General features: G+C 43.6%; 1 protein-coding gene across 4 annotated transcripts in view; it reads right to left on the bottom strand.

Moving 5' to 3' along the window:
- The window catches only part of glra1 (glycine receptor alpha 1), a 125,976-nt gene extending 113,111 nt beyond the window's left edge, over nt 1–12,865 (bottom strand). For 3 of the 4 annotated variants that reach the window (XM_023959406.1, XM_023959405.1, XM_020706834.2), the window contains exon 1: nt 9,659–10,725. In XM_023959406.1, coding sequence (XP_023815174.1) covers nt 9,659–9,729 — 71 coding nt within the window. In that variant the 5' untranslated portion in view covers nt 9,730–10,725. Of the gene's footprint in view, nt 1–9,658; nt 10,726–12,577 lie in introns of those variants that run through there. The other variant, XM_020706831.2, reaches the window with a different exon arrangement.
- Between the last annotated feature and the right edge of the window lie 1,760 nt (nt 12,866–14,625).

Below are 14,625 nucleotides of genomic sequence, written 5' to 3' on the forward strand. Positions count from 1 at the left end.
TGACAATCATCCTGACTGACTGATTGGCAGGCCCCGCCGGTCACGGTCTGCACATTGGCATTCTGTAACTGCGGCGCCGCGCCGACCCCCCCCTCCGATTCATCATCCCTGCCTGAGCGGTCAACAGAAGCAGACCGTGCGCCTCGGGCCTGACCACAGTGTCACATTCAGTGGCTGCGCTTGGACTCAGTTCCTCTGGTTCTGCCTCACATATGGACTGAAATGAGAGCAGATTCTTCTGGTGGGCGAGCAGAATCTCTGCAGACGTGGTTCTGGAGCAGCACAAGGAGCCGGTTTCTACCTAAATCCCTGCGTTAGCTTAAGACCTGCAGTCTTAAAGTCCCACTGGTCTATTTTCACAGCGTTCCTCGTGATCTTTTTATTCGGATTCTGCCAATTTTAGCCAAAATCGTGGGCTTTAAAAGGCAAAATGCTGCCGTTTCATGGATCCAGAAACAGTAGATGTTTGTCAGCCTCTTTTTTTCATGTGTGAGTGATGCCGTCATACACTGGGTTACAGTCTCCACTGCTGGTTTAGACGTCAGTCTGTGGTGCTTGGAGTTAGGGGCCTGTGTGGCTCAAAGGATAATAGAATATGAAGAGCTGAACCCTGATGGTCTGGGGGTTCTGCTGACGTTAGCAAAGCTTCATAGGACGGATGGATGGATGGACGGATTTGGTTCCAAAAGGAACAAAAACAGAAAGCCTCAGTGGGATTTTTGGGTTTGACTGTTTTCCTCAGAACTAAACTGGACTGGCAGAATGTTCTGGTTCCACTAGATTTAGACTCCCAGCAGTTAAAGAAAAAGACAGATCTGTCAGTTTCACACTCGGGTTTCCTTGCTAGCTTGTTTACATTCTCACAGCTGCTGAACCACATCTACTGTAAACGGTTCTTCAAGAAGATAAGGACCCTCACTTCCAGGCAGAGTCTTCACCTTGTTTGGTGCAAACCAAACTTCCATCTGAACCGTAAGAGAAGCTGAAATCTGCTGCAGTCCAAATCCTGACAACTCCTTAAGTCTTCTTTAAAGATGCTCCAAACATCCATCCGTCTTCCAAAGCTGCTTCATCCCTCTAGGGTCACAGGGATGCTGGAGCCTGTCCCATCTCCTGTTGGGCGAAGGCGGCGTTCACCCTACCCTGAACCGTCCATCACAGGAGACATTAAAGATCTGCACAGATGTCTTCTTAATGAATATTTGGCTTCGTTTCTGTGAGTTAGTGCAACCAAAAACACCAACAACAAAACTTTTCTGAATGAGACGGGAAGCTTGAAGTGGAGATCCAGAACAAGCTGAACTCCACTTTGACATTTGTGTTTCCACCTGTCATCGAAGCAGAGCAGTTAGCAAACCCTGTTCTGCTGCTGCTGCTGGGTAATGAAGTCCAGCAGATATGAAAGCAGCTCGCAGCTTCATCTATTAGGCTCTCCACCAGAAGTATGAAGAACAGTCGGCTCCTTCACAGTAACATTCCAGTCATACAGAAACATCCGTTCTACGTGTTTTTGTCCAAGGAAAAGATACGCCAGGAAGAAGGCGGCTCAGACATAACATCCACTTGGCTAAAGGGGACCAACAGACTTCGTGTCGCTGCTGTTCTGCGTTCGCAAGAACAAAACTATGGTTGCCATGGCTACGGGATGCTGGCCTGGTCTCAGTCTGGACTACATGGCTTCCGTCTACTGTGTTTCATTCCATCGTTGACTGTATATGAGAGCTGGACTGAGTGACCCCTCCCCCTTGGTGCTCCAAACAGGAAGTGGCTCCAAGAAGCCAAAATCCCTTAGACTTCTACAGAGCAATAAACAGCTGTTACTCTGTCATTCTATTGGTCAGAAGAACCGTTCTGGTACCTTTTGTTAACATCTTCTTGATAATCCTCTTTTTTTTTAAGATGATATTTTTTCTGTAGTTTAAGTTATTCAAGTTATTAACTGACCAACCAGATAAAAGTAGGTGGAGCCTGCTGGCCATACGTTCCATACTTTTGACAGCCCCCATCCAAAAGGTTCAGATTGGAGAGAATGGTTACCGTAGAAACAATGACTAACTCGGACCGATCTCTGTTTACTGACGATGCCTGGCTCCAACATGGCGGCGTCCGTAAAGTGAAAAAATGGCGACTGAGTTGATTTCATTTGGTTGAATCTGAAAGTGAACCCCTTAGACAAACACTGAGGTCACATCCCAACATTTCTGACAGATTACGTTTATCCTCTGCATGAATACAGACCTAATCTCACAGATGTAATCTAATCTCATCCGCCTAATGAAAACACAACAGCAGTCTAAGGAAGACATGAAGAGAAACTCCACTAAAAATGACTTCAAATGACATCAGCTCCAACCCGTCTACGTCTTTGAAAGCCAAGTTACCATTCGTTTGTAGACAATGTCCGTTTCTGTTTTCCTGGTTCTGTTTTCCTGGTTCTGTTTTCCTGCCTGAACTCTCAGGTTTGTGTATCAAAAATCCAAACTGTCTTTCTTCTGTCAGCAGCGCGTTCGCTCAGACTGGCGAAGTGAAAGCAGAGGAACGCATAAGCAATAACTGTGTATTCATCAGGACCGGGCCGCCGCTGGCAGGCTAATCAATGTTTAGTAATGAGGCTGAATGTGGAATGAGGAGCAGGAGGTCTGGGTCAGGACAGGAGGGGAAGACATATCAATTTCACCGGGAACTGCGGAGTCCGGCCCGCCGAGCTGAGGCAGCAGTGTGCCGCCTCCCGTTCATTAACCGAATGGCGTCCTCTGAATGCACAAGTGCTGCCGCCGCGCTACTTCTCACAGGGTGGAAACCGCCGCAGAAATAAAACCCCTCGGAGGCCGCGCACACAAACAACGCACAAAATGAGCTGCAGGCGGCAAATGCAAAGCAGGACCTAAACAAATGACCAGATTACAGGCTCATTTCTCTGCTTATAATTGCCTTTCAGTGTCATTTTAATTCATTAAGAGGCTTATTATCTACGGAGCCCCTAAAGGGACGTTGAAGAAAAAAGAAAAAAAATTGAAGTAAAAAAAAACGAGTGGTGAGTACCAGTTAGTAACTAACTGGTACTCACCAGCTACTAACTGGTGAGTACCAGTTAGTAGCTGGTGAGTACCAGTTAGTAGCTGGTGAGTACCAGTTTTTATTTTACTAATTGGCCCCTTTAGGGGCTCCGTAAATTTCTAATTAAACCACCATAATATTTTATTTACAAACTGCAGCTTTGAAGGAAAGCAAAATTACACAATTTAGGCGTTTTAATCCGGGTCATTACGTAAAGATTTTTCTTTTGTTTCACTTTTATTAAAATTCAGTTTGTTAGCATTAAAACAGAATCCGTTTGTTTTAGGTCAATCATTAGATTTAGTCCAAACATTGTGAGAATTTTAACTAAAACTATTTATTGTTTTTTTTTTTTTTTTGAAAAGATTTTCAATGACTCAACCCATCGGGAGGTGTCGCCATAGCAACCAAGCGAATGTACAGTTAATGGAGCGGGCCAAATGTTCAATGTCCCCATGGCGTCCAGATTTCTGACCCACGTCAGACGTTTAGCCGTTACGCTGTACTTTTACCGCCCGGACACACTGACAGTCTGAGACATTGGCCATGCTTCCCCCCCCAGTTGTAAAAAACGCTGTTTTCCTGAGTGTTTTGTTTAAGAGACACAAAGAAAGTGAACCCACTCGTGGTTTGTGCTATAATCGTGTTAACATTGTGCGTTAGGGTTGGGCGATGTCCCTTAAATTGGCCGTTGACGATGTTTGCTGCCAACCATCGGGATGGACGATGACATCGTCGGGGGGGGGGGGGGGGGGTATTTTTACATTTTTCGTTCTTATATAACTGCTTTTCGTTTTTTTGCTTTTTTCATTTTATTTCCCAACTAATGACTCATCCGCGATGATCCAGTATAAACTGAGGGAAGTGACTTTAACAAAAAAGTAACAAACAAAATAGAAAAGTAGTAGTCCGCTCCTGCACTTAACTAGTGAAGTGGACCGGCGGAGCGCGGACTTACAGCTTTGTGTTTGAGGGGAAGGGGGGGCTTTGTTACATGAGCGCTATGTGTGGGAGATTTAAGACTGCAATCCGTCCCGCAGCTCTAGGGGTACAAGCAACCGAACTCAGAACCGGGTCTAAAAGTGTGTGTCAGAGCACAGCTCGGATCGTCAGCACACACACAGCGGTTTGAGCTTCAAAGCAGAAATGTCGCTCAGTCCTTAGAAAACATTCAAACAATCACGCGGATTTGTGTTTCCAATCGTGTCCTGACTATATAAAGGCTGATGTTATTCTTACATGTTTACGTGCAGCCAGCAAGCAGCACCACCCAAAGCTAATGTTGTTAGCCCGTGTTAGCATACTGCTAATCCTGGCTCCGTTCAGAAAAAGCACTGACCACACGGATTAAAATTCAAATGATGAGCGAACAGGTGTTTCATAATAACCGTAACATTATTAAAAGCACGTTCAGAAGATCATCTCGTATTTTACCGAGCTGACATGTCACTGTATATAGCCGCTCGGCGCTGTTTAACATTGTTTTGTATTGAATTGTTACAATCAATAAAGTTTGAAAAAAAAGCCGCTTGGCGGAATTTATGTCCTTCCGGTTGTCAAACCCTACTGCGCATGTGCGAATGATTTATTCCGACGGAAAGTGTGACCTTAGTGAACGTTTTTTTATTCTGAAAACATTTTTCTGGGCCCATGTACACGGTTGGATTCTAATCTGACCATTGATCCCATCAAGATATTTTGTACATGTAACCGCGGCTTATGGTGTAGACGCGCAACGTGGCGGGGGCGTGGCATCACGATGGTGGTCTCTCCATCGGGATGTCAGTCACCCATCACGATGGACGATGATATCGTCAATCGGCACAACCCTATTGTGCGTGTGACAGGCATAACCGCTGGTTGCTAAGCAAAATGAAATAATTGATTTTTTTTACTGGTGCAGAAAGAAAAAAAAATCTTCAGACGCGCTCATCTGCTGCAGACGGCACAAACTGGTCGGGTTCCCGTGGAGCGATCGCCTTAATGGAAGCATGGTTTGAGGGGTAAAAGCCCCCATCCTTCAGTTAAGACTGAAGCCGAGCTGCGTTGGGTGCACTAGCAGCCGTTCGGCGCCGCCTGCATCAAAAGCTTCACTTCGGCCCAGAGAAACCCACAGTTCTCCAACCATCAGATCCTGCTGTCATAAGACTTTTTTCCACTTCGGCTTGTGGAAGTAGAAGCATCCAACTCATGCATACAGCTGAATAAAATGGAGAAGTATGATCCCGACCTCTGACCTCTGAAGGACGGCATGCTGAGTCCTGGTATCGTGCAGACGTCAAGGTCATCAGCCACATCATCCTTTTCTGTTTGCTGTTTTCTGTCTCTTAGTTTTAGTTTAGAGCTACTGACGCGAGTTACAAACCCCAAAATATGTATCAACAGCTTCTCATCCATGAACTCCATAAAATACACTTTCATTCATAGATCTCCAGGTTTTTGTTCATGTCAAACAGATCCTTTCAAGGAGAAATAATTCCCACAAAAATCCTCATAAACATCACTGATGCTTTAAACTTCACATGCTAAAAATAATAGAAGCACCAAAGATCTCTTCAGCCTTCAGAACTAAAGAGTCGCTCACAAAAGTCCTCCCTTAGAACGTCTGATTAGAAAAGATAAACCTTTAAACACCAACAAAACAACCAAAAACACAAATGTGACCACAGTTAACTATTATTATGGTAAATGGAGCACTCCGTTCATTTAACCCTTTTAACGCCTGAGGCGTCACCGGAGACGCCTAAATAACAAACGCTCTTTGACACACCGTAACTCTTCCAACGTTCACATGATCAACGCCAATCAGCTGATTCTGACGTGGAAAAGCCGTTTTTCATGTCAGTTTTGCACCGATACACAACACAAAAAAAAACTGCTTTTCCATCGCAACCAAATGAGCTGGAATGAAAGATCCTCTTCGGATCTGTCTTCAAAGAGTTTCCAGTGTTCTTATTATTATTAGCCAAAATCAGAAAACCTGTGTCATACTTCGTGGACTAAGGCTGCATCCGAATTCCCGCCCTAACCCCTAACTACTAAAAATCGATATAGTGCGGCTCTATGTCGCGCCCTGGATTTTACAAGCAATTCAGACGCCACGCTCACCACTTTTTTTTTTAAACGCTGGACATGACCTCATCGATTTCACAAATCTAATTCATATGAGCGTTAACAACGATTATTTATGAGTCCACTGTCTTCTGAAGCTAAAAACGTTGATGGTTTATCAAAAAAATACATTTAAATACATGTTTTTGGCTAAAATTGCTCCAACGCAATGCATTGTGGTCTATATTCCCCATATAGTGAGCCTCAATGCACACTGTTTTTCGCAGAGACTTCTGGGAAATTTCTAGGGCACTTTTGGAATTGTTGATTCCAACAGCACTGGAAAATAGCCAACACCCTCTATAGTGAGTAGGGACAGAATTCAGACACAACCATAGTTTCTGCAGAGCGGCAGGCGTTCATGGGCGGGACTGTTGGGGCAGAGCAACCCCGCCACACACCTTCCCCTCCCTGTTGCTGAGAGCTCTCGGTTTACATGCTGTCCTGCTCGGTTACAGCCCCTCGCACCTCCGTCCCAGCTCAGATGAGGAAAACAAAGGCATTCACGGATCCTTTTCACTGTAAGTGGATTCATCAGAATGGAGCAGAGCGGCCTGACCAGCGCTTTTATTACGTCACAAATACGATCTTTTTCAAACTGCAGCCACAGATTTAATAAAACCGATCTAAAGCTAAGAGTTCTTTCATTTCCAGTCCCTCTTGAATACGGCAAATCTGGAAAATCTGGCCTTTTTGTTTTCATGGAGTTGTTGGACATGTGCGACCTTCGTCATGTATGAACGGGAAGCCACAACACTTTTCCTTCAATCAATCAGCCACAGTTTGGACACAGAGCAGACTAAAACGGCCCAACGGGACCTTTCTTCCATGAAGACCTGTTTGAAAACCAACGATGAAGACCTTCTGAAGTTCCACCACAACATCTCTGTGGTCCAGAGGGGTGACGTTGGAGGATCGAGGGACCCCTCTAGAAGGCCCTCATCACACATCTTCAGGTCAAACGGCATTCCTGAGCGGTCGATGTTTGACCAGCAGCTTCAGGAAAACGATCCCCAGTCCATCCTCCTCATCACCGGGTATCGGCCCATTTAAGGAGGAATGAGTCGTTTCTGTTTCAGGACGTGCCGTTCCCAGACGTCTGGATCCAGAACCGGCACTGGAGAACAGGTCTGGTAACATCTTTAAAGCAGATTTCACGCTGATGGCGCCATGCACGGCTTTGGTTTGGAGGAGGTTGTGGATGAGACCGGGGCTCGGTTCGGTTGCTTCTGGCAGAAACCGTCAGGTCTCGTTAAAACAGATTTACACCCCGTCTTAAGGAGTTGGCCGATCGCTGCCTGATTTGATTAGTCTGCAGGGTGGAGAGGCCAATCGATCCAAGCGTCTTCACGTTCTTCGTCATTTCTTTCCTTTCTTTTATTAGCAGCTTTCTGAATTTGGTCTCAAACGCGTTCTTCAATGTGTTTAACTGGATGCAAACAGCTGTACAAAAAAAAATTAAATTGAAAAGTAACGGTGACCACAAGAGGAATCGCCATAAATCCCTTTGTCTCTGAGTGGAACATAAATTTTAAAACCACTTTATGCAATTAAAAAATCACCTCAACGGACAAAGACCGCACTAATTCTGAGGAATAAGTGGGCTGACGCAGCAACGAGGGTCCCTAATGCTTCATGAGCATCACGCTCATCTTATGGACGTTGCTGGAGTCCAAACCACATTCCAGAGGATGAAATCCGCGTGTTTGAAACCCGACTGCTGACCAGAATGTTCTAGGAAAACCCAAAAGTCATGTCACCATGAGACCAGACTGTAGAACACTGTGTGCTGGTCGAGATCTTCCAGGATGAAGAGCATCAGAAAACAGGATTTAGAAAAAAACAACAATAGTCTGTAAGCAAATGACCTTTGATCATAGAAAAAAACCCAAAACCAGGAGTCTGAAAGTCCTGTTTTCTCAAGCTGTCTAAAAAAAAAATCATCAATGTTTAATCAGAGCATCATGTCAAGCAAGACCTTTGGTAAAGGAGCTCATCTACGTAGAGAACCGCATCGTAGGGAGAGTGTTTGGTTGGATCCCCTCTGCAGACCAGGATGTTTACGCTGAAGAGCCAAAAACGTGTTGGGCTACATTTAAGAAGGATTTCTTGTTTATTACATTACACTAGGACTACAATCTATCCACGGAAAGGCTTTTCTTTGTTGTTACTTTGTTGTTGCTTATTAGCATATTCATTAAAAGGGTTTTTTTCAGAATTTTTGTTTTTGTTGAAGCTAAAATCCTGTTTGAACTGAATTCTGGGAAAAGTGAATCGTAATTTGTAATACTTATACTACAAAAGAATGAACTTTAAACTTTTAGTTTTTGATATAACACAGACTAGTAAAATGTGAAAAAACTGCTGATAATATTTCCACATTTTCATTGCAGAAGGCCGTACTCCGAACACTCCCAGTTCTTTTGTTGTATAACAGTTGTGTCCTCGGTCACATGCTAAATGCTAAAAAAAAAATGTTTGAAATAAAATTAAGTCAGATTTTTCCAGATAAATGTTTTAATTCTTCCTGGTTCCATAAAGGACTGCAATTCTGTTCAAACCTTTTTATTTGTATTATTATTATTTTTTTTTGTATTTAAAAATGCAATGAGCTACTAGCACTAGCATGCTACGTGGTGTTAGCATGCTTTGCAGCAAATATTTATACACACACAACTTTCTACAATTAGATTCTTCCACTGTAAAATGTTTTATATTGTTTTTGACATTCAGTTTTTAATTCATGAGTGGGTTTCGAACTTGTTTTACTTCATGATTCACTTTAGAAAAGTACCTTTTAGGCTTAGCATGCTAGCTGTGAAGGTGGCTAACTTCTGCTGAACGAAGTTTAAATTATGACCTTTTCAAATGTGCTTTAACCCGTCAACACTGGAGCTTTAGTTAGTTCTAATCATGTTTGCTAGTTTTTTGAAACGGTTACTCTGCGACATTTTTGCGCAATCAGCGTAATCAGCGGATTCTAAAACGGGAAAAAAGCACTTTTGCGCCGATATGCCGACACTTTACCGTGTTTACATGATCAGCGTTTATCAGCTGATTTACAGAGAAAAAGTTCTGTTAGGATTACGTTAATTGCATAGCTGCTTGAAGAGTTACGGTAGTTCAAAGATCGTGTTATTTTGCTGTCGCCGGTGACGGCTCCAATGTTAAAGGGTTAAAACAAATCGAAGTGAACGCATTATTCTCCGTAATATGTTAACTATTTGGACGCCATGACCTTCATTAAAGCCCATCTGTATAAATATTTTATATAAATAAGGACGTTTGTGGAATTTGACGCTACGTTTTGACGTCACAGGAATGAAACAGCCACTAAGTGTCGCATTTGTTTCGCAAATATTTCCATTTTCTCAGAAAACTCCAAAGTTTTGTCTGGACTTCAGTAGAAGAGAGGATGTTTCCTCAAAGCTGAACAGGATCTGCGCGTAAATCTGTTGTGGATCCTGGAACAGCAGGAGAATCTGCTTACCTGAAAAATACTACAGTTTGCCACAAATAGATCCCCAGCACGTTCAGGCGGCGCATTTTTGCTGCCCTCATGGTTTCTTTGGAGGATGGGGGGGTGAAGGTGGTGTTCTTCTGGAGATAAACCCCCCTCTTTAAAAAAAAAAAAAAAAAAAAGTACAAAAAAAATCCTCAGAGGTGGAAAAGGAGGACGAACGCTTTCCGAAACGTCCCGCTTCTCTGCGCGGCTCAGATCCCGCGTCCGCCGGTGCCGCGCGGCGGCTTGCTCGTGCCTTCACTCTTCCCAGACATCACGCGTGGGTCTGCTGTCACACAGGAGGGGGGGCACATCCGCTACATCCAAGCAGAGACTGCGTTCAGGACCATGGACAGAGCCGGGGGAGTCCGGCTGTTGTTTTCAGGTTGGGTGAGTGGGGGTGGAGGAGGAGGGGGGGGGGGGGGTCGGGAGTCACCGGAGATCTTCCCACCGGGCTGCCGTTTACGCACACTAGAACACGATCCCTCTAAAGTCCGGAGTGTACATTCCACAGCAGGACGTGGGACATGTCCGCGCGGGCTTTCGCCTCCAGAACAGACAGCAGTTTAAATCCCCCGGGTCCTCGCGCGCGCGGGACCGCTCTCCCTCACACAGCGGCGGGTTCGAGCTCACATGCGTCCCCGGGGCAGCCGCGCGGCGCTCTGGATCCGTGCGTAGCGGCTGTTCCGGGAGTCCCGGCGCTGCTGCTGCTGCTCGCAGAGGAAGCTCTGCCTCCTCTTCCTCTTCCCCTGCACCTCCTGCTGCTGCGTCTCCTTCTTTCTGTCGCACTCGTCTCCCAGGGGTGAGCAGTTGTTGTAGTCGGAGCTGCGGCAGCGCGGCTCAACTGCTCCCATTGTCTGGTGGCGGTCAACTTGGAGACGCGCCGGCGACCGCTCCTGCGCTCCGCATCCGCCGCCGCCACGCGCCCAACAAAACTGAGGCAAGTCCCCGCGGAAAGATCAGGGGCGGCGTGGATCCGCTTCCATGGCACGAGGCGAGCGCGCGCAGACAATCACCCACGGGAGCAGGGGCAGAGGCAGCGCGCGGGGCTCCGTGTTCCTGCTGCAGTCATTTACCAAACTCCAAAATACGCACATTGCAGCGCACGGACACGCCCACAGGACGCTCCCATTGGCCCGCGCGGTGCGCAGGCTCGCAGCTGATTGGCGGCTGCGGCTGTCGGCGCTGTGGTGAACGTGATCTCTGCCCCCCGCAGAGACCCCCCAGGGAAAATTAGTGAACTTACAGCCCGAGTTAGGGCTGACCTTACAGCCCCGCACAACCCCGCGCTTAAAGAGACACGCGGTATTCGTGGACATGTCACGGCGGGACCTTTGAAGAAAACACGAGAGTTCCATTTCTGATCTATTTAACGTGACACCCCCCCACCACCACCACCACCACGACAAAAAAAGAGAAAGTCTCCACCTGTAAACTTCTCCATAGAATCATATTTATATTGATCTGTTTTTGACGCACAAGTAAATAGAAAACACAACCTTCACACAAAAAACACACATTTACAATCAAGCATTTCATTGATAATAAACAGATCATTTAATCTGTCAGTTTAGAGGCTGGATTATAATGTTTGATAATCCGGAGCAACTCTTAAATAAACTCAAACATCCATCAGAATTCCTATTGTTCTGATTATCGGATCATTTGAGGTTTTTTCTTTCAGTTATTCTTTTTTTTCAGGATTTAGTCGTGTTTTGTGTTCAGTCGTCTTCAGTCGTTTCCTTCTTTTCCACCAGAACCAGAAGCTCAACTGGTTTCAATTCTCTTTTCTTGCCTTATATATAATATTTGAGGGTTTTTCTTTCATATATTCTCCACTTTTGGCAGATTTCTTGGATAATTAAAGACTCAAAAAAAGATGAATGAAAATCAAATCAAAACAAACATTTGATCAAATCAAACCGATTTAACTTTATTCAAACTGGACAAAGATTCAATGTATCTTCATTGCAAATGTTCTTTTCATGTATCAAAGACCTCTCCAATGAAACTGGTGTTTTTGGACTTTTCAGTATTTTCTTGTGACATTTTTATGATGATGGGGGGCAGACTTAAGATTAAAATTGGGTTTGAGTTTTTCTTTATCCAAGACATAGGTTGTGTCTGAATTCCTTCCATTCTCATTCTATAGCATGTTTTTTTTGTGCTGTCTGAATCTACAATTCTATAATCCAGTGAGTGCCCTAGAAATTTCCCAGAAGTCTCTGCGAAAAACCATTGTGCATCGCTGCAACAAAAAAAAAAGTATTGAAGTGTATATTTCATAATAACCATCAGCGTTTCCCTCTTCAGAACTCAGTGAATTCATTAAGAGTCGCCATAAAACACTGATGTGGAGTCGATTTTCACGTGGAGCGTGGCGTCCAAATAAACCAGGGCACGTCTGGTTTTGTAGTCAATAGACTGTCGGGTGGGAATGCGGACACAGCCATTGTGATCCAGGAGCTGATTTATAAGAAAGATGATATTTTATAAAGTGTGTTTTACTTTTAAGTTTCATTGTCTTTTCTTTTTTTAATAACCCATTTTACGTAAACAGCAATAAGCTAACAGTTGTCTCAAGTAAAAAAAAACACACGTTTGCTTCAAGTATTTTGACATAAGATTTGGGCTTTAGTGATTAAAATTTCATGTTGTGTTTCCAGTACAGCGTTTGAAGAAACATAGAAGCTCCTTGAGCGAAGTACACGGAAACACTAACTATTTTACTATTTCTATTTCCTGTTTTATTTTGAAGGACTGACACTGTCCTGCCTGGCTTCAAAGGAGAGCGACGGGGGCGGGAAAGAGGTAGAAAGTTCCCTCCAAACCTAGTTAACTACATTAAAAACTCATTTTAGAAACTCAAACGTCATCAGAGTGAAATAAAAGGAAAAACGAACTCACCTTGAAACAGCGGAGCCGATCCACATCTCCCATTCAGCTTTGATCCTGATGAGACCGCCAAAATGCAGGATCCAGCGGCTCAAAGCAGGAAGTCACAGTGTCAAAATAAAGGCCAGGACAGGAAGTAGGTTTTCCTTCTTCATCTTTTCAACAAAGAAGATAATTTATTATTAAATTATTTTCTTTATTTAAATATAAAAACACAAAGAATATAAAGGAAGCACAGTTGTTTCATTTATAATTTCTAGACAAGACCTCTGGACTTTCCTGATCAACAAATTGACTCCATCCTCCTGTCATGTTGATGTCATAATTGAGTTTTAGTCAAACGTTTCCATCATTGTTAGGAAATTCTTTATTGTCATTGAAAATTAAGACATAAATAATGAATAGAACAGATTTTACTGTAATGAATCTAAAATAAAAGCTTAAAATTGTTTTGGGCAATCAAAGATGATCTGAAATGTCTGCATTATTGCACCATTTATTAAATATTATTTAAAAAAAATTGTAACAAAATTATAAATAAACTGATGTATCTGTAAATATTTGTGAATATGAATTCATTTTGTGTTGGGATGCATTTGGTTGTGTTGGGAATTCAGATTTAAATGGAACTAAATAAGTGTTTATGTATGTTTATTCACCTACATATGTGTAGTTAATTGTGTGTTTTTTGTGTATCTGAGGTTGAATGCGTACTCATTAGAGACAGAACAAGACAACAATAGATAGTGTGTACTGTGTGTAGTAATGAAACTGGTCTGGGGCACTTCTTCTGAATCCCTTATAGATATTTTTTCTGTTAGTTTTATCCCCATCTTTTCTTTTAAAGTACATGTCTGTGATAAACCATCATCATCATCATCATCATCATCATCATCATCATCATCATCATCATCATCCTGGTCACAGAGGAGAGGGTCCTGAGGCTCACAGCTTGACTGGGACTCCTGACCTTTGGGTTCACGCTTAAAGCTGAATTGAATCCCTGATGTCGTTTCCCTCCACTGATCCACGTCCAACCAGTGTTCGGGTTTCATTTTAAACACCTGAGTCCCGTCTTCCTCTGGAGGGCTTTTTTTTATTTGTTGCTAATTATAACAAACTTTGAGCTCATTTAGAAATAATAATAATAATAATAATACGCCTAAACCCGATACGGATAAAACACTTTAAAGCATAAATAATAAAGACAAATTCTATCAAGTTCAAGTTCCAAAGAAATTCAAGGCTTTCTTTCGTGCTCGGTGCTCCTTTCTTCGGTTATAGCTTGCAATTCGGTTTGCATTCACGGCTTCACAAACATTTACGATGGTTCTTCTCCAGAGCAGTCGGTCAGCAACCAACTCCTTCCATTGATCTAAAACTCCTCCTGACTTCAGAATACTTTTACAGGTGTCCTTATATCTTAGTTTCGGTCGACCAACAGGACGAATACCATTGTCAAGTTCACCATAGAGGAGGGATTTTACAGGACGATTGTTATCCATTCTAGATACATGACCGAGCCAGCGCAAACGGCTTTTAACTAAGGTGATTTCAATATCCTCAGCATTCGCTCGCTGTAGCACCTCTTCGTTGCTTATGTAGTCGTTCCACTTTATCCTTAGTATTTTCCTCAGATGACGCTGTTGGACTGTCCGAAGCTGACTGATGTTATGTCGGTACAGTGTCCAGGTTTCGGAACCATATGTAAGTAATGGCGTCAAACATTGGGTATAAACTTTCAGCTTTGTCGAGGGTGTAAGGTCATGGGAATCGAAAACACGTTGACGTAACCGACCGTACGCAGATGATACAGCTTGTGTACGTGTGACTAGTTCCTCTTTTACTGAACAGTCGCTGGTAACAATGCTCCCTAGGTATTTGAAACGGTTTACATTTTTGATTGGCTTGCCGTTGATGAAAAACTGCTCTTCTGGACCAATGCACATAGTTTCAGTCTTTTGGATATTGATAGACAGACCCATTCGTTTTGCTATGTCGTTGTATGCCACTAGCAATGTCTGCAGACCAAGTGAGGAGTTGCTGAAGATAGCGATGTC

This window comes from Oryzias latipes, chromosome 10 (assembly GCF_002234675.1).
Source record: "Oryzias latipes chromosome 10, ASM223467v1".
Taxonomy (NCBI): Eukaryota; Metazoa; Chordata; class Actinopteri; order Beloniformes; family Adrianichthyidae; genus Oryzias; species Oryzias latipes.